Below are 18,107 nucleotides of genomic sequence, written 5' to 3'. Positions count from 1 at the left end.
ACTTATATATATAAACTTATTTTAGGTTTGGATACAAAAAGGTCTCGGTTTTTATAGAACAGTCCACTTGGAGCGACGTTTGGCCGTGAATTTGTGCAACCAAGAAGTGGGAAGCTTCGGTGAGTGGTTTCTAAACTGTATTTCTTACATGTTGTGCATATTATTGAGCATGATGGCGGTGATTGCATGCGCATATCATGTTATTTCATTTGATACGCATGTTTCTTTCCATTTGTTCATGCATCACTACGTGTGGCTTGTGACTAGTTGTGAATATCATGGGTGAAGGGAGTCTTCACTTGGCCATGTTGTTAGGCTGTGTTACATGATAAGGTTGGCAGGGGTGATTGCAACACCCTGGCGTCACATCCACCTGGAGCATGCATCTCTGCATTTTGCATTTGCACGCATGAAGTTATTTTTAACCATCACTTAGATTTAACGATCTAACCCGGGTGTTCATACCCCTGGAATATTCAAATGTTCCAGATCTGTCAGGCTCGGGCTCAAAGGGAGAAGGCTTAGAGGCGGCGCGAGTGTAGTTATCTTGTTTAGGCGTCTCTTATGATGTTGTAGTATGTTACAAGATTTGTACTCTTAACTTTGACAATATTTTGTCTCGTGGAGAATGAAGTCTACTTTCCCTGCTATCTTGATAAATTGTGTGTGTGAATGTTTATTTTATGGAAGTCCCAACATTTCAGGTTACGATCCTTACTGTAGTATATGGGATTTCCTTAACGCCCGTGTAAATATTATAGTACCTTATATACTATCTTGGGGTTGGGGCGTTACAGTTGGTATCAGAGCCCTATAATTTTGATTTGGGTTTAATGAGACTAACTTTGGAGATGTTGCCCTATATCAGGAATGGATCCACGTCAGCAGGGCAGCTTGTTTATATGTACGAACGATAGTAGTAATGAATAAGGATATGTAAGTGTATTTGTTGTTAGATGAAATCTCGTGGCCTACCAATAAACGTGACGAAGAAGTTTAAGCGATTATTGGGGATCTAGATTTTGAAATATTTGGGGAATGAGGAATATGTTCAAATACAAATCCGAGATTTTAAGAATTAGGAATAATGGCTTTTGGAAAATCAGGCGGCCATTTTTGGGGATTTTCAAGGGATTGCAGGATCTAATTGAGGATGAAGGTATTGGATTTCCTTTAGGTATGACTCAATAAATCTTAAGATTAGTAGAATTGAAAGACACTAGAACGACCAGAATGGTTAGTGCCTAGGGAAACTTTTGGGATTAGGGACACCATATGAAACTGGGCAAAGGTTGGGTAGGCGCAACTTAAGTACTGATGATAGCATTTGGGAATTTTCCGGATACATGGTGGTATGCTTAGTTTACTCATTTGTTGTAGATAGATCGTTAGAAGCCACACGTTAACAATGCTAGTCTTATGATTTCTTGTGTGGATGTTTTCAGATGGTGAACACCCGTCGGACCCGGAACTGTAGGCAAGGAAATGAAGTTCGGGAGGAAAGGACAGAGGCACCCCAGGGTAGCCAACCGCATGAGAGGAATCAAGAATATGGAGATCGGATGATCCGAGTCGAGCGGATTCTTGAGAACATGGTTGTCGTCATGCAAGGGACACGACCTACACAGCCAACGGGGCATATCAATCCCCGAAGTCCAGATATCAGCGACCGATTTCAGCGACTGAATCCACCCATTTTTCGAGGGAAAGCAGGAGCCGATCCTTGCGAAAGCGAGTATTGGGTGGAACAAATCGAGAAAATCTTTGACTTCATTGGCTGTGATGAGGAGGATAAGGTTAGTTGTGCCACTTTCCAACTTCGAGACGAGGCAGATCAATGGTGGAAGACGATGCAGAGGGCCTTACGAAGTCCTGAAGGGCAAGGTGAGCCAAATGTTTCATGGGCGCGATTTAAGGAACTTTTCAATGCTAAGTACTTTCCTCTGTGCAAGAAGATGGAGAAAAGCCGAGAGTTCATGAACCTGCGACAGACCGAGGGCATGTCAGTTGCCCAGTATGAAGATAGGTTCACACGTCTCATTAAGTATATGCCTATCTATAATTTGGACGAGGAGGCCAAGGCTCAAAAATTCCTGGGAGGATTGAAAATGGAAATTCAACAAGCCTTGAGTTCTGTCGGGCCACGCACGTATGCAGAAGTAGTCTTTCAAGCCCAGACTGTGGAGAGTAATCATGAGAGGATGAACTCCTTGAGAAATGAATCCCAAAACCCAACAGACAGGAAGTTTGATAGAGGGTCTAACTTAGGACCTCGAGGGAAAAATTTCAAGAAAAAAGAGAATTGCCCTAAATGTCAGAAGTCACATTCAGGGAAGCCATGCAAGATAGAGACCCCAAAGTGCTATAATTGCGGAGCTAATGACCACATGATCCGTGAATGTACGAAGGGACGGGTGTGCTACAATTGTCAACGACCCGGCCATGTTTCCAAGGATTGTCCGCAAGGGAAGGGACCAGGTCAGCAGGGAGCAAATAAAGGGAGCCAAGGATTTCGCCAAGGTCGCGTATTCAACCTGTCAAAGGAAGATGTGACCTTAAATCCAGCAGTAATTCAAGGTACGATGATCTTTCTTAATACCTCGGTACAAGTACTGGTAGATCCTGGATCCACGCATTCATTCATATCTCATGCATTGACACGATGCTTAGAATTGGAGTTGGAAGAACTTAGTTACCCCATGGTGATAGCCACTCCTTTAAATAAAGAGATGGAAACCCGTTTGGGTTATAAGGATGGGAAGATTTCATTTGGAAATGGTGAGTGGGCAATTGAGCTTATATCCCTGGACATACAAGATTTTGATCTAATCTTAGGGATGGATTTCCTATCTAAATATAATGCCAAAGTGGATTGTCGTAGAAAGGTAGTAAGCTTACAAGACGAGTGTGGAACTTGGGTGAAATTTCGAGGTCAGGATAGTATTGGGGAAATCAAGCGAATAACTGTGCTTAAGGCCATTAAAATGATGGAAAATGGTGCTTATGGGTATCTAGCTTGTGTCGAAGGGGTTGAGAATAAGAAATGGGAATTAGGTGACATACCTGTGGTAAAGGAATTTCCTCAAGTTTTTCCAGAGGACCTACCAGGATTACCCCCTCATCGGGAAATTGAATTTGCTATAAAAGTTGTACCTGGGGTAAACCCGATATCTATACCACCTTATAGGATGGCCCCAGCAGAGCTAAAAGAGCTAAGAAGTCAGCTCCAAGACCTTTTAGACAAGGGTTTTATTCAGCCAAGTGTGTCACCTTGGGGAGCCCCAGTATTATTTGTAAAGAAGAAAGATGGGAGCTTAAGGATGTGTATAGATTACCGCCAATTAAACAAAGTTACCATCAAAAATAAGTATCCGTTGCCAAGGATTGATGAACTCTTTGATCAGCTACAAGGGGCGAGGGTGTTCTCTAAAATTGATTTGAGGTCGGGATATTATCAACTGAGAATTAGGGCAGAGGACATTCCAAAAACTGCTTTCAGATCACGGTATGGACACTACGAGTATTTGGTAATGCCATTTGGGCTAACCAATGCACCTGCTGCTTTTATGGATCTAATGAATAGGGTGTTTAAATCTTACCTGGATCAGTTTGTGATTGTATTTATTGATGATATCTTGATTTACTCAAAGAGTGAGGAAGAACATGAGCAACATTTAAGGATTGTTTTGGAGACTCTTCAGAAACATAAGCTTTATGCTAAATTTTCGAAATGCGAATTTTGGATGAGAAAGGTAGCTTTCTTGGGTCATGTCATATCGGAGGATGGAATAGCAGTGGACCCCACTAAAGTCGAGTCAATAAAAAGCTGGGGGTCGCCTAAGACGGTGACTGAAATAAAAAGCTTTTTAGGGCTAGCGGGTTACTATAGGAAATTTGTGGAAGGATTTTCCCGTATAGCTATGCCCCTCACACGACTCACCCAAAAGGGAGTTAAATTCGAATGGAGTGAAGCTTGTGAGCAAAGTTTCAATGAGTTGAAAAGGAGGTTGATTTCTGCACCCATCTTGTCAATGCCCAATGGGTCAGGAGGATTCATGATATATACTGATGCATCAAAAAACGGATTGGGATGTGTCCTTATGCAATATGGGAAAGTGATAGCTTACGGATCTAGACAGTTAAAGCCACATGAACGAAATTATCCCACGCATGATTTAGAATTAGCTGCGGTGGTGTTTGCCTTGAAGCTCTGGCGGCACTATTTGTATGGTGAGAAATTTGAGGTCTTCACGGATCATAAAAGCTTGAAGTATCTGTTCTCTCAGAAAGACTTGAATATGAGGCAGCGGCGATGGATGGAATTTTTGAAGGATTACGACTGTACAATCCAGTACCATCCTGGGAAGGCAAACTTAGTGGCTGATGCACTAAGTAGGAAAGGGCCTATGTTGATGGCCAGTTTGATGTCTCAGGAATGGGAACTGGTGGAGGCTTTTAGCCAGTTGACAGTGAATGTGATGCCTAAAGAAATGTCTGTTTACGTCGCTAGCCTAACAATTCACTCTCATCTTCTAGAACAGATTCGGCAAGCTACTTCTGAGGATTCGAGGATAAAGTCTTGGGTGGATGACCAAGGGCGAGTTAAGAATCCTGATTTTGATTTCTCGAATGGAGTGCTTCGATTCCAAAATCGAGTCTACGTGCCCAGAGATAAGGATTTGAGGCAAGCAATTCTGGAAGAAGCACATCGGGCTAAATATACTATTCATCCCGGAGCTACCAAGATGTATAAAGACTTGAGGGATTTGTACTGGTGGCCAGGGATGAAGAAAAGTGTTGCTCGATACGTAGCTCAATGTGATACCTGTCAACGAATAAAAGCTGAGCATCAGAAACCTGCTGGAAAACTTCAACCGCTAGAAATCCCCGAATGGAAATGGGAGCATGTGACCATGGATTTCGTAATAGGATTGCCAAAAACACCCACTGGAAATGATGCCATATGGGTAATAGTAGACAGGCTAACTAAATCTGCGCACTTCTTACCCATGAAGGTTGGGCATTCAGTAAGCAAATTGGCTCAACACTACATTAAGGAGATAATTCGATTGCATGGGACGCCGGTCAGCATAGTCTCCGATAGAGACCCGAGATTTACTTCTCGATTTTGGGAAAGTTTGCAGCAAAGTTTGGGAACACAGTTACGTTTGAGCACTGCTTATCATCCCCAAACTGACGGACAGTCGGAAAGAACAATTCAAACATTGGAAGACATGCTACGGGCTTGTGTAATTGACTTTTCAAGGAGTTGGGAAGAGCACTTACCATTGGTTGAATTTGCATATAATAATAGCTATCACAGTAGCATCGGGATGGCGCCTTATGAAGCCCTCTATGGGAGGAAGTGCAGGACACCGCTTTGCTGGACGGAAGTGGGTGAGAGACAACTTTTGGGTCCCGAATTGGTACAAAGGACCAGTGAAAAGATCAAAATGATTCAAGAACGAATGAAGATTGCCCAAAGTAGACAAAAATCCTATGCGGATAACCGAAGGAGAGATTTGGAGTTCAAGATGGGGGATAATGTATACTTAAAGGTTTCGCCTTTCCGTATGATCTCCAGAGGAAAGAAGCAAGGAAAATTGAGCCCGCGGTACATCGGGCCATATGAAGTTTTAGAACGGGTTGGACCAGTCGCATATAGATTGGCCTTACCCCCAGCACTATCTAACATTCACAACGTTTTTCATGTATCTCAATTGAGGAAATTCGAGCCAGATCCATCTCAACAGACATCTGCAGAAGTAGTCGAGCTGCAAGACAATTTGTCATTTATAGAGGAACCTGTGGAAATTCTTGATCGAAAGGAGCAAGTGCTGAGGAATAAAGCAATACCGCTGGTAAAAGTGTTATGGAGACATCACAACCTTGAAGACATCACATGGGAAAGAGAACAAGAGATGCGCCAGAAATACCCTTATCTTTTTGATGTATTAGAAAATATGGAATAAATTTCGAGGACGAAATTTTCTTTTAAGGAGGGGTGAATGTAATACCCTAAAACTTGTAATCTATTTCTATTTAATAAATTAAACGATTTCTCGATTTTCTTTAGGTTCTCAAAGACTTGGGGATTTGTGAGATTCAAGGATCTTTAGGGGACTTAAGGGCAATGGACTTCAAAGTTCATTTAAACCTAACTTTGGAGTCCAAAACGATATCAAAAGTGGCTGTGGATTTCAAACCCGAATTAAATTCAATTAATGGACACATGTCACCATATGGATGGAGACACATGGGTAGAAATGATTACATGGACACGTGGCGTAATTTGGATGGAAAATTAAAAGTAATAATTAAACACCAATCTCGAGGGACACGTGGCACCGTAGGATGGAAGCAATGATGAAGGCTCACATCTTGAGGGACACATGTCGTAGTAGGAAGAAAGTAATAATGAAAGCTCATATCTCGAGGACACGTGGCGCCGTAGGATGAAAGCAATCATTACGGCTCAAATCTCCATAACATGTGGCGAAAATTCATTCGTTAAAGGGTTAAAAATGTCATGATAAGGCTCATATCTCAAGAGCCACTTGTCACCATGGGAAGAAAGCAATAATTAGGGTGTAAATCTCAAGTGCCAAGTGTCACCATCTTAGAAAGCCAAGTGTCACAATCCTATGGATTTAAGGGCACTATATAAGAATGCCTTGGGTTGGGTTTTTGGCCACCAAATTAAGGGGGGTAAGTTGCTTATAAAGGAGGGGAAACTCTGCTGTAAAGAAGGGAAGGAAACCCTGCCCGAGTAGGAGCCGAAAGCAAGCCGTTGGAAGGCACGAGCCCCTTGAAATCCGTGCAAAACAGTAACCAAAACTGCAAGGTAAGCTCATCTTCTTTCTGTAACCACGTAGAGGGTTGAAAGAGGAGTCCGTAGGTTCAAACGGCACTCGAATCGGAGTTAAAATGAGAGAGTTATGCCCGTTTTAATTTTCAGGGTCGAAAGTCCGTCTGGCGCGTGAGCCGCACGCGCCCAACAGAGCTGCGCGTCCAGGCGCGTGGCCGACATTGTGGGAGCGCGTGTGGGCGCGTTATAGGTCTTCTTGGCTTGAAATTTCTCATGAAAACTCCTAATTTTAGTAGATACTTATATATATAAACTTATTTTAGGTTTGGATACAAAAAGGTCTCGGTTTTTATAGAACAGTCCACTTGGAGCGACGTTTGGCCGTGAATTTGTGCAACCAAGAAGTGGGAAGCTTCGGTGAGTGGTTTCTAAACTGTATTTCTTACATGTTGTGCATATTATTGAGCATGATGGCGGTGATTGCATGCGCATATCATGTTATTTCATTTGATACGCATGTTTCTTTCCATTTGTTCATGCATCACTACGTGTGGCTTGTGACTAGTTGTGAATATCATGGGTGAAGGGAGTCTTCACTTGGCCATGTTGTTAGGCTGTGTTACATGATAAGGTTGGCAGGGGTGATTGCAACACCCTGGCGTCACATCCACCTGGAGCATGCATCTCTGCATTTTGCATTTGCACGCATGAAGTTATTTTTAACCATCACTTAGATTTAACGATCTAACCCGGGTGTTCATACCCCTGGAATATTCAAATGTTCCAGATCTGTCAGGCTCGGGCTCAAAGGGAGAAGGCTTAGAGGCGGCGCGAGTGTAGTTATCTTGTTTAGGCGTCTCTTATGATGTTGTAGTATGTTACAAGATTTGTACTCTTAACTTTGACAATATTTTGTCTCGTGGAGAATGAAGTCTACTTTCCCTGCTATCTTGATAAATTGTGTGTGTGAATGTTTATTTTATGGAAGTCCCAACATTTCAGGTTACGATCCTTACTGTAGTATATGGGATTTCCTTAACGCCCGTGTAAATATTATAGTACCTTATATACTATCTTGGGGTTGGGGCGTTACATTTCAAGTGCACTTAGCCCAACTATCAAATGAAATCCAACCAAAGGCCCAAGATCAACCAAAGGCCCAAGACCAATCAAAGGCCCAACAAAGCCCAATTTGTAAAAGACTTTTCTTTGTTTTGTAATTCTTTTTATAAGTGATTTACCACCTAAAGTCTTTTATATTCTTATGAGAAGTCCACCACACAAAGTCTTTTGTATTTTTTGTCTTTTACCTAATTTTCTTCCATTAGTTAGGTGAATGTTTTGTTGAATAATTGTGTGGCTTGTATTGCATCTTGTGAGCTATAAATAGCTCACTTTGGTGCATTTGTGAGGAGGTTGTTATTACTTGAATCAAAGTTTAGTTTTGTTCTTAGAATTTCTCTTAGAGAATTGCTCTTATTCTCTCTCTTGTTTTCTCTTACTTCCTTTCTTTCTTCTTTTAAATTCTTATATCATTTATTGTTACTTTATTATCCACCGCATAAATGGCCGATTAATTTCTGCCTTTACATTTCTGCAATTTTAATTCTTGTCTTTTAATTATCCACCGCATAAATGGCCGGTTAGTTTCTGTCATTTAATTCTTATCATTTAAATTTTGTTATTTAAATTACGTCATTTAAATTCTTGTCAATTAACTTTTAAATGGAAATGAGTAGCTAAATTTAATCTTGGGTTAAGGCGAGGACAGTGTCCAATGTTCTTGAATCTCAAGATAAGCCAAACCTCGATGAATTCAAGATTTATCTGAGTTAAACTTGAGTTGAGTGTGTAAATGATTTTGTGAGTTTGGATTGGGTCATCATCCTAACTTAGAACTCTCATGTCATGTATGAGAGTTGCTAGAATTGGAGATGAGATATACCCAAGCTCAGACAATCAAATCATAGTCTGTAGTATAATACAATTTACAGTGACATCTTAACATAGAACCCTCATATCATGTATGAGGGTTGCTTAGCTGATAATCATTTGTATCATGAATTATAACTACCAAATGATCCTCTGTTTATTTCAGATTAATGTTGCTGTTTAAATTGCTATAAGAGATTTATTAGGCATTGGTTCTGAACTCGCCTCAACCCAAGACCTTTTTAATATTCAAAAAAAAAAAAAACATTTTCACAATTAAGAAAACTTTGCTCTCTTTGGATAAATCAACCCGAATGAACAATTCTTTTATTAAATAAACCTCCCAGTGAATCGACCCGAACTTGTCCGGAATTTATATTTGTGCTACAACTACACTCACACACTGGTGAGTTTAAACCTCCTCACCATTTCAACACTGAACATCCAAACTAATTAAGGCTATCTAAATTGTAGGGTGAGGAGTGCAGCCAAATTTTGGCGCCATTGCCGGGGAGGTGCAACAGAAGAAAAAAAATTCACTCCACGGGTAACTTTGTTCTTAATATTATTATTATTTTTTTTCTTCTAAACTATTTGCATATTATTCAAATTGTATGAGACTTAGATCTGGTAGAATCTTAAACCATCAAACTGAGTCAAATCATTCTATAGATTCTTTATCAGAGACTGAAATATCACTTTTACAATCCATAATGTCTCAGCAAATTGAAAACCTATCTACTCACGGGAGTGATCATGGAGGACATGATCCCTTGGATGGTGATGAGATTAAACCCCTCAGGGATTATTTGCACCCTCTAAGGCAAACCACTCCCTCTTGCAGAATCCTACCAATAAACCATCATCGATTTATCCTTAAACCATGTACCATACAAATGCTCCCCACATTTCATGGTATGGATTCTAAAAATCCATATACACACATGAGGGATTTTGAAGAGGTATGAGGTACTTGTGGGGATCAAAATATACATGAGGACACTGTTGGACTAAAGCTCTTCCCATTCTCACTCAAGGATAAAGCAAAAATGTGGTTAGGGACTCTAGAGCCTAGATCAATAGGAACTTGGAGGGAGATGCAAACAAAATTTCTAAAAAAATACTTCCCATCTAATAGAACAGCATCACTCCAAAGGCAAATGATGAATTTCGTCTGTAAACCAAATGAAACATTTGCTCAAACTTGAGAACGTTTCAAGGACCTCTTGCATTCTTACCCACACCATGCCTTTGAGCAATGGCGGGTAGTTAGTTTCTTCTTTAATGCCTTAACTCCTAATTTGAAAATGCTGGTGTCCACCATGTGTAATGGTGATTTTTATGAAAAAACTCCTGAAGAAGCTGTTGCATACTTTGACCATGTAGCTGAAAACTCTAGAAGTTGGGAAGTTGGACCATTAACCATGGGAGATTTGAGAGACCAATACAATCCACAACCAAAGGGAAAACTCCATTTAAATGAAACTGATGACATCAGTGCGAGATTAGCTCTGTTGACAAAGAAAATGGAAGAATTGGAGATGAAAAAAATGAAGGTTGTCAATGAGGTAGAGGTGCATTGTGTAGTATGTGAAGCCAATAGCCATAGAACAGAGGAGTGTCCAACTCTCCCTACTTTCAAAGAAGTACTGTATGGCCAAACTTCAAACTCACAACCAAGGCAAACAGAGGGTAGGATATACCAAAACCAAAATCAGGGTGGAAATTATCAAGGGCACAACCCAAACTCAAACACCTACCATCCAAATTCTAGGAACCACCCAAATTTCTCTTGGAGAAATGACTCAGCATCTCAGCCACACCAACCATTTCCCTCACAACCACAGTCACAACCTCAGCCACAGCCCTACCAGCCTAACCAAGGACCATCTGGCTCTTATCAGCCACCGCATAAAAGATCCTTAGAGGATACTCTACAACAATTTATGCAAGGGCAGATGGGGAACAATGCTCAGGTAGCAAAATTCCAGGAGCAAACAAATAGGGCAATTGAGGATATGAGGAGTCAGCTAACCAAGCTAACTCAAACTTTGACTGTGAGAGAACCTGGGAAATTCCCTTCTCAACCAAATCCCAACCCCGTGAGGCAAACAAATCAAGTGGAATCATCAAATAGTGAGAACAATAATCATGAGCAGGTGCAAGCAGTTACTGTCCTTAGGAATGGAAAAATAATTGACAAACCAGATGATCCTAGGACAAGCCAACCTAATGCACAAGAAGAAGAACAAAATGAAAATATAAAAAATGATAATGCTCCAACTTTGGAGGAAAAACTTGAAAACAAAAAAAAGGAAGCTAAAGAAAAAAATAAGGTGGAAGAATTCAAGAGCAACCCTACACCACCATTCCCTCAAAGACTTACTCAAACAAAGAGGGAAAAACAAAATGCTGATATTTATGAAGTGTTCAAGCAGGTGAGGATTAACATTCCTCTCCTTGATGCAATCAAACAGACACCATCTTATGCAAAATTCTTAAAAGACTTGTGTACTGTTAAAAGAAATATCAACATCCATGAGAAAGCATTCTTAACTGAACAGGTGAGTTCCATCCTGCAACTTAAAACACCTCCTAAGTACAAAGACCCTGGTAGCCCAACCATTTCTTGCATAATTGGAAGCCAGAGGGTGGACCAAGCACTCTTAGATCTAGGAGCAAGTGTCAACTTGCTTCCTTATAGTGTATATCAGCAACTGGGCTTAGGAGAACTCAAGCCAACAAGAGTTACCCTACAGCTTGCAGATAGGTTAATCAAAGTCCCTAGGGGGATAGTGGAGGATGTATTAGTGCAGGTGGACAAATTTTACTTCCATGTTGATTTTATAGTCTTGGACACACAACCTCATCAAGGCCCTCAACCCCCTGTTCCAGTCATTTTTGGTAGACCATTCCTAGCAACTTCAAATGCCATAATTAATTGTAGGAATTGAATACTTAAGTTATCATTTGGAAACATGACTATAGAGATGAATATCTTTAGAGTTTTCAAACAACACATAGCTGAGAATGAGGTGGAGGAAGTAGATTTGGTTCAAACATTAACTGAGGACTATTTTGTTAAAGAATTTTTGAACAAATCTATGGAAGAAGATCAAGAAGAGAGAGAGTTAAAAGAATTGGAGAACACTAGGGAGCAAGAAGCAATGCCTGTGGCTCAATGGATTCCCAAATCAGAACCATTGGGTTCTCTGAACAATGAGGAGTCACAATCTGATAACACCTCACCCATACCTGAAATGAAACCTTTGCCAAGTGAGTTAAAATATGCATTTCTAGGTGATGAGAACACACTCCCCATAGTCATCTCTTCAATTTTGACATCCCAACAGGAAATTCAACTGATAAACATTCTGAGAGCTCATAAAAAAGCCTTAGGTTGGACCATCTCAGACTTGCATGGAATTAGCCCTTTGACTTGCACTCATAGGATATTTCTAGAGGAGGATGCTAAACCTGTTAGGCAAATGCAGAGGAGACTCAATCCTAACATGAAAGAGGTGGTTAGGAAAGAAGTGCTAAAGTTGCTGGATGCGGGTATTATATACCCCGTCTCGGATTCAAAGTGGGTTTAACCCCACTCAAGTGGTCCCAAAAAGGTCTGGAGTCACAGTGGTGAGAAATGAAAAGAATGAATTGATCCCTACTCGCATCCAAATCGGATGGAGAGTATGTATCAATTACAAAAAACTCAATGCAATGACTAAAAAAGACCATTTTCCATTGCCATTCTTGGACCAAGTCCTTGAAAGAATAGCTGGGGAAGCATTCTATTGTTTCCTTGATGGTTATTCAGGATATAACTAGATTGACATTGCCCTAGAGGACCAGGAAAATACCACTTTCACATGTCCATTTGGGACATTTGCCTATAGACGTATGCCTTTTGGACTATGTAATGCCCCTGCCACCTTTTAAAGGTGTATGATGAGTATTTTTAGTGAGATGACAGAACACATTGTGGAAGTTTTTATGGATGATTTCTCTGTCTATGGAGCTAGTTTTGAGGCATGTTTAGAGAATTTAGAGAGAGTTCTAGCTCGTTGTGAAGAAACCCACCTTATGTTTAACTGGGAAAAAATGTCATTTCATGGTCAAACAAGGTATAGTCCTAAAGCATATTGTCTCTGTTAAGGGAATGGAGGTGGACAAAGCCAAAGTAGAAGCCATCCAAAAATTACCAGTCCCTAAGAGTGTTAAGGACATCAGGTCTTTCTTGGGGCATGCTGGGTTCCATAGGAGATTCATAGCATATTTTAGCAGCATAGCCCGACCTCTGTGTAATTTGCTCTCCCAGAATGTCCCATTTGAGTGGACATCATCTTGTCAAACTTCTTTTGAGAGGTTAAGAAATGCTCTCATCTCAGCCCCCATTATTCAACCACCAGATTGGTCATTGCCCTTTGAACTCATGTGTAATGCAAGTGATTATGCTGTAGGAGCAGTCCTAGGGCAAAGAAAAGATAAAAAACCTTATATCATCTACTATGCCAGTAAAACCCTCAATGAAGCCCAAAAAAATTACACAACAACTGAGAAGGAACTATTGGCAGTAGTTTTTGCATTAGAGAAGTTCAGATCATATCTGGTGGGGTCATTGGTCATTGTTTTCACTGACCATGCTGCTTTGAAATACTTGCTCACCAAACAAGATGCCAAACCGCGTCTTATTAGGTGGATTTTGTTACTCCAAGAATTCAACATAGAAATCAAAGATAAAAAAGGAGTAGAAAATGTGGTGGCAGACCATTTGTCTAGACTTCCATGCCAAGACCTTAATCTAGACAAGGAACCAATCAGGGACACCTTTCCAGATGAACAGCTCTTCCTTATCAATGATACCTTAACCTCTGTTACACCATGGTATGTAGATCTAGCCAACTATCTAGCCACCGGTCTAATTCCAAATCATTGGACCAAGCTAGATAAACAAAAATTCTTTCGGAAGGTTAGGACTTATTTTTGGGATGACCCTTACTTGTATAAGTATTCTGCTGACCAAATTTTAAGAAGGTGCATCCCTGAGCATGAGCAACAGAATGTTTTGAATTTTTGTCATACTCTTGCTTGTGGAGGTCATTTCTCCACAAGAAAAACATTGGCCAAGATCTTACAAAGTGGATTCTTTTGGCCTACTATGTTTAGAGATGTGCATCAGTTCTGTAGCTCATGTGATAGATGCCAAAGGCTAGGAAGCCTAACCAAGAGGAATATGATGCCCTTGCAACCCATTCAGGTGTTAGAAATTTTTAATTGTTGGGGAATAGACTTCATGGGACCATTTGTTAATTCAGGTGGACACGAGTACATCTTGTTAGCTGTTGACTATGTGTCCAAGTGGGTAGAAGCAATCCCAACAAGAACAAATGATCATCGGGTTGTAATGAAGTTTTTGAAAAAAAATATTTTTAGTAGGTTTGGAATGCCTAGGGCCATCATAAGTGATGGAGGTTCTTATTTATGCAACAAACCAGTGGCTGAATTAATGAGAAAATATGGAGTAGTCCATAAGGTTGCAACCTCATATCACCCTCAAACCAATGGCCAAGCTGAATTGGCCAATAGGGAGATCAAAAGGATTTTAGAGAAAACAGTCAATTCTAACCTCAAGGATTGGTCCTTGAGGTTGATTGATGCACTTTGGGCCTATAAAACTGCATACAAGACCATTCTAGACATGTCTCCCTATAGGTTGGTATATGGCAAGCCATGTCATCTGCCAGTTGAAATAGAGCACAAAGTCTACTGGGCCATTAGGAAGATTAATGAGGAATCAACAGAAGTGAGCCTCAACAGGAAATTGCAACTTAATGAACTTGAAGAACTTAGGGATGAAGCATTTGAAAATGCCAAATTGTCTAAGTTGCATATGAAAAAGTTGCATGACCAACACATCAACAAAAAAAATTTTCATGTTGGTCAGCAGGTGCTTCTCTACAACTCAAGGTTTCATTTGTTCCCAGGGAAATTGAGATCAAAATGGACAGGACCCTATACAATCAAGACCATATCAGAATATGGGGCAATAGAAATTGAAATCAAAGAGTCTGGACAATGTTTTAAAGTATTTATGGTCAAAGGCTGAAACCATATCTAGGCATAGCTGAGAAAGATCTTGTTGAAGGAAATGACAAGATGGTGGAATTGGGTGATCCACCGTCGGTGGTTAAGTGACCTTTAGGAACACATTCGTCTGGGAATCTGACGTTAAAAGACCACCTTTCCATTTAGGTTAAATGGATATCTTTGGAATTCGGATATAAAAATAATAATAATAATAATAATAATAATAATAATAATAATAATAATAATAATAATAATAATAATAATAATAATAAAATTAATTAATAAAAAAATTAAAAATTAAATAAATAAATAAAAAGAATATAAAAAATTTGTTTCTTTTCTGCATTACTTCAATAGTGTTTCTCTGTGTGCAGTCTAAATAAAAATTTTGCATACGAGTTCATGCATTGAAGACCGCCAGGTATGCCTATTTTCTATTCTTTTATTGCCGATTGAGGACAATCCACAATTTAAGTTGGGGGGTAAGGTGTACTTAGGCATTTATTGGTGTTTGAATTTGATCTATTGTGCAAATAATTTTATTTGACTCGATAATATTATTTTGTGTAGTATATATGATTTTATTAGGCCCCTAAAAAAAACAAAAAAAAAACCAAAAAAAATAAAAAAATAAAAAAAAATTCGAGAGACAGAATTGATGCTGGTGGTAGCCATTCTTCTCGGGCAGTACAATCACACTGCCCTATAAAGAAAGAGGCACACTGCCAAATGTTGAAAAATGAGACGCTAAACGACACCAAACTTGAAGGTGCAATTATGGCATGCCTCGAGCCAAGTGTCGAATAGTGATGCCCATTGCTTTATAAGAGACTCCAAATCTGTATGAGGCAAGCCACTCTTCTTGAGCTCAATCTTCTCTCCTTTGTGTTATTCTTCGATCAGGTACTCTCATCCCTTTTGTAAAGTTTATAATTCTTTACTTTCTTCGTATTAGAGTTTTCTTTAAAAAAAAAAAATATGGATCTTCAGCTATCAAAAATTCGCAAATACTATCCATCTCTCCCAATGAATGATTTAAAAAAATTTATGCTGCTAGGTGTGAAAAACTTAGGCTTTTGATGCGTAATAACATTCCTGAAAATATTCGTTGGCTGATCGAAGCAAAAGTTCAATTAGCTGGCAAAACTTCACCTAGTTTTAAGCACTTCCTGGGCTTAGGGAAGAGTAGTTTTGCGAAGAAACGAAGAGCTAAAAGTGTGAATGGTTATCACAAGTGTGCTTGTTGGACCTGTAACACTCGATGCAAATCTGTGGGGTTTACGTCCGTAAATCGAGAAGATAAAATTAGTTTCATAAAGGATGGACTGGGTAAGGAGTCATTGGATGATATCCGATTGACTCTTGAGACGCATTCATGTGGAATAGTGCAAAGAGAACTTCTTGCTTTATGGACCCAGTTTATAAGTGACCACCAATGCTATAGTCTTGGGAATCTGACTAAAAACAACCATGTTTGTCAATCTATAAAAAAATTGGATGGGAAGCTTATCCTCGCTTCATAGAAAATGTTTAAGCCATTTCTAGACGTAAAACCAGAGGAAGATGTGAGCCACAATCACAATTACTTGTACATACGCATGATTTTGTTTGTATTTATTTCTTGTTGAATTGTTGTATAGCTACTTTTGATTGCCAAACCTCTTTCCAGGGCATACAAAAGAAACAAACATGGAAGGCCAGTTAGTTCGTCAAATCAAAACCATATGTGTACTTTGTGGCTCTCAACTTGGGAGTGATATTTGTTACGCACTTGCAGCAAGCGAACCAGGCAAAACATTAGGAGAGAAAAATATTAATTTGGTATATGGAGAGGGAAGTCGTGGGTTGAATGGTTATGTTTCACAAGCTGCACTTTTTGGAAAATCATATGTGGTAGGTGTAATGCCAATCCCTTTGGCTGAACCACGTATTTCTGGGACTACACGCGGTCAACTTGTAGAAACGACTTCTATGTCTGAGCGCATAGCTTGTAAGATTTATCAGTCAAACGCCTTCATCGGTTTACCAGGAGGTTTTGGTACACTTGAAGAAATCTTCTGTATAATCTCTTGGGCCAAGAGCAATTTGCATACCAAACCCATTGGACTTTTAAATGTTAACCATTTTTTCGATGGGTTGCTCTCTTTTATTGATCAGGCTATGAACCAACAGTTCATTTCTCCTTCAGCAAGAAAGATTCTTATTTCTGCATCCACCATCGAGGAGCTGCTAGAGAAATTACATACTTATGTTTCACAGCACGATCCTTATGAACCTCGGATAGATTGGTCTAAGGCAATCAAAAACAAGTGACAAAAAGGTTCGATTAATTTAGAATTATCCCTGTAAGGCAAGTCTATGATAAGATGGCTGAGTAAGGAGTACTTTTTGTACTCTTGAGATGCATCTCCTATGACTTGTACAAAAAATTTTTTCTTGTGTTCTTAAAAATAAGAAAATAAAAAATAATAAAAAAATATATAAAAAAAAAACTGTGGAATGTTGTTAGGCGAGTCTATAATAAGATGGCTGAGTAAGGAATACTTTGTACTCTTGAGACATATTTTGTTTATCTTATGACTTGCATGAAATTTTTATTTTGGTGTGAAAATATAAAAATATATATATATGGTATGCTCATTTGTTTGTTTGAGTTTTAGCAGTTCATAGTAAATCTATGGACTTATGGAGTTACAGGTATTCCTAACAACCCTATTTTATTACTGCAATTCAAGTTGGGGGGAGTAAGGTATATTTATGAATTATCTGGTCTATGTTTAACTGTGAATTTGCAATTACATGCTTGTAGTTTTGTGTGGAAAAAAAAAATGTGCATGCTTTAAATAATGCTATCCCTAAAGCTTTGGAATTATACACTGATAGCCATTTGAATTTGCAATATGAATCATGAATGCATTAATTTCTTATTTGAAAACGTATATGTATGGAATTAGAATAGATGATTTGCATGCATCGGGTGTTCAATAATTAGAAATTGGTTTATCGGTCATAAAGTCAAAGGCAATAGTAATTAGCTGATTAGCACACTGCATGATCCCTCAACAGAAGTAGAGACTATTACCCGAGTGAGTGTTTGAGCCTGATAATCGTTACTTCTGAGTGAAATAACACTTACTCTAAATATGCTTTATTGTTTATCTCATCTTTTCAATAGCTTCAAAACATCAATTTGCTTTGAATGTCTAGTATGATAGCGGATGAATTTGGCTGGTTTCAAACTCTGAATTAGTTGACTGAATAACATTGTTTTATAGAAGTA

At 39.3% G+C, this 18,107-nt stretch overlaps 2 protein-coding genes and 1 long non-coding RNA gene across 3 annotated transcripts; all 3 read left to right on the top strand.

The window, feature by feature from the left end:
- The first annotated feature begins 1,346 nt into the window (after positions 1–1,346).
- LOC127796837 (uncharacterized) lies at positions 1,347–3,297 on the top strand. The gene is made up of 3 exons (XM_052329241.1): positions 1,347–1,352; positions 1,446–3,158; positions 3,286–3,297. Exons 1-3 carry the CDS (start codon positions 1,347–1,349, stop codon positions 3,295–3,297), a joined length of 1,731 nt encoding a protein of 576 aa, XP_052185201.1.
- A 3,371-nt stretch (positions 3,298–6,668) lies between these two features.
- Positions 6,669–7,610, top strand: LOC127797897 (uncharacterized). The gene is made up of 3 exons (XR_008022301.1): positions 6,669–6,844; positions 7,132–7,225; positions 7,596–7,610. It is a non-coding gene; the product is annotated as an uncharacterized LOC127797897 (long non-coding RNA).
- Positions 7,611–11,907: 4,297 nt separating this feature from the next.
- On the top strand, positions 11,908–17,059 carry LOC127796835 (uncharacterized; the record flags this gene model as incomplete). Its single annotated transcript, XM_052329240.1, has 6 exons — positions 11,908–12,097; positions 14,077–14,436; positions 15,929–15,967; positions 16,007–16,156; positions 16,695–16,854; positions 16,930–17,059. Coding segments are annotated over exons 1-6 (1,029 nt in total), but the record flags the coding sequence as incomplete, so codon positions are not given.
- Between the last annotated feature and the right edge of the window lie 1,048 nt (positions 17,060–18,107).

Source organism: Diospyros lotus, chromosome 3 (assembly GCF_014633365.1).
Source record: "Diospyros lotus cultivar Yz01 chromosome 3, ASM1463336v1, whole genome shotgun sequence".
NCBI classification, from domain to species: domain Eukaryota; kingdom Viridiplantae; phylum Streptophyta; class Magnoliopsida; order Ericales; family Ebenaceae; genus Diospyros; species Diospyros lotus.
Note: the sequence above shows the minus strand (reverse complement) of the source record. Positions and strands in the feature narration are given on the sequence as shown.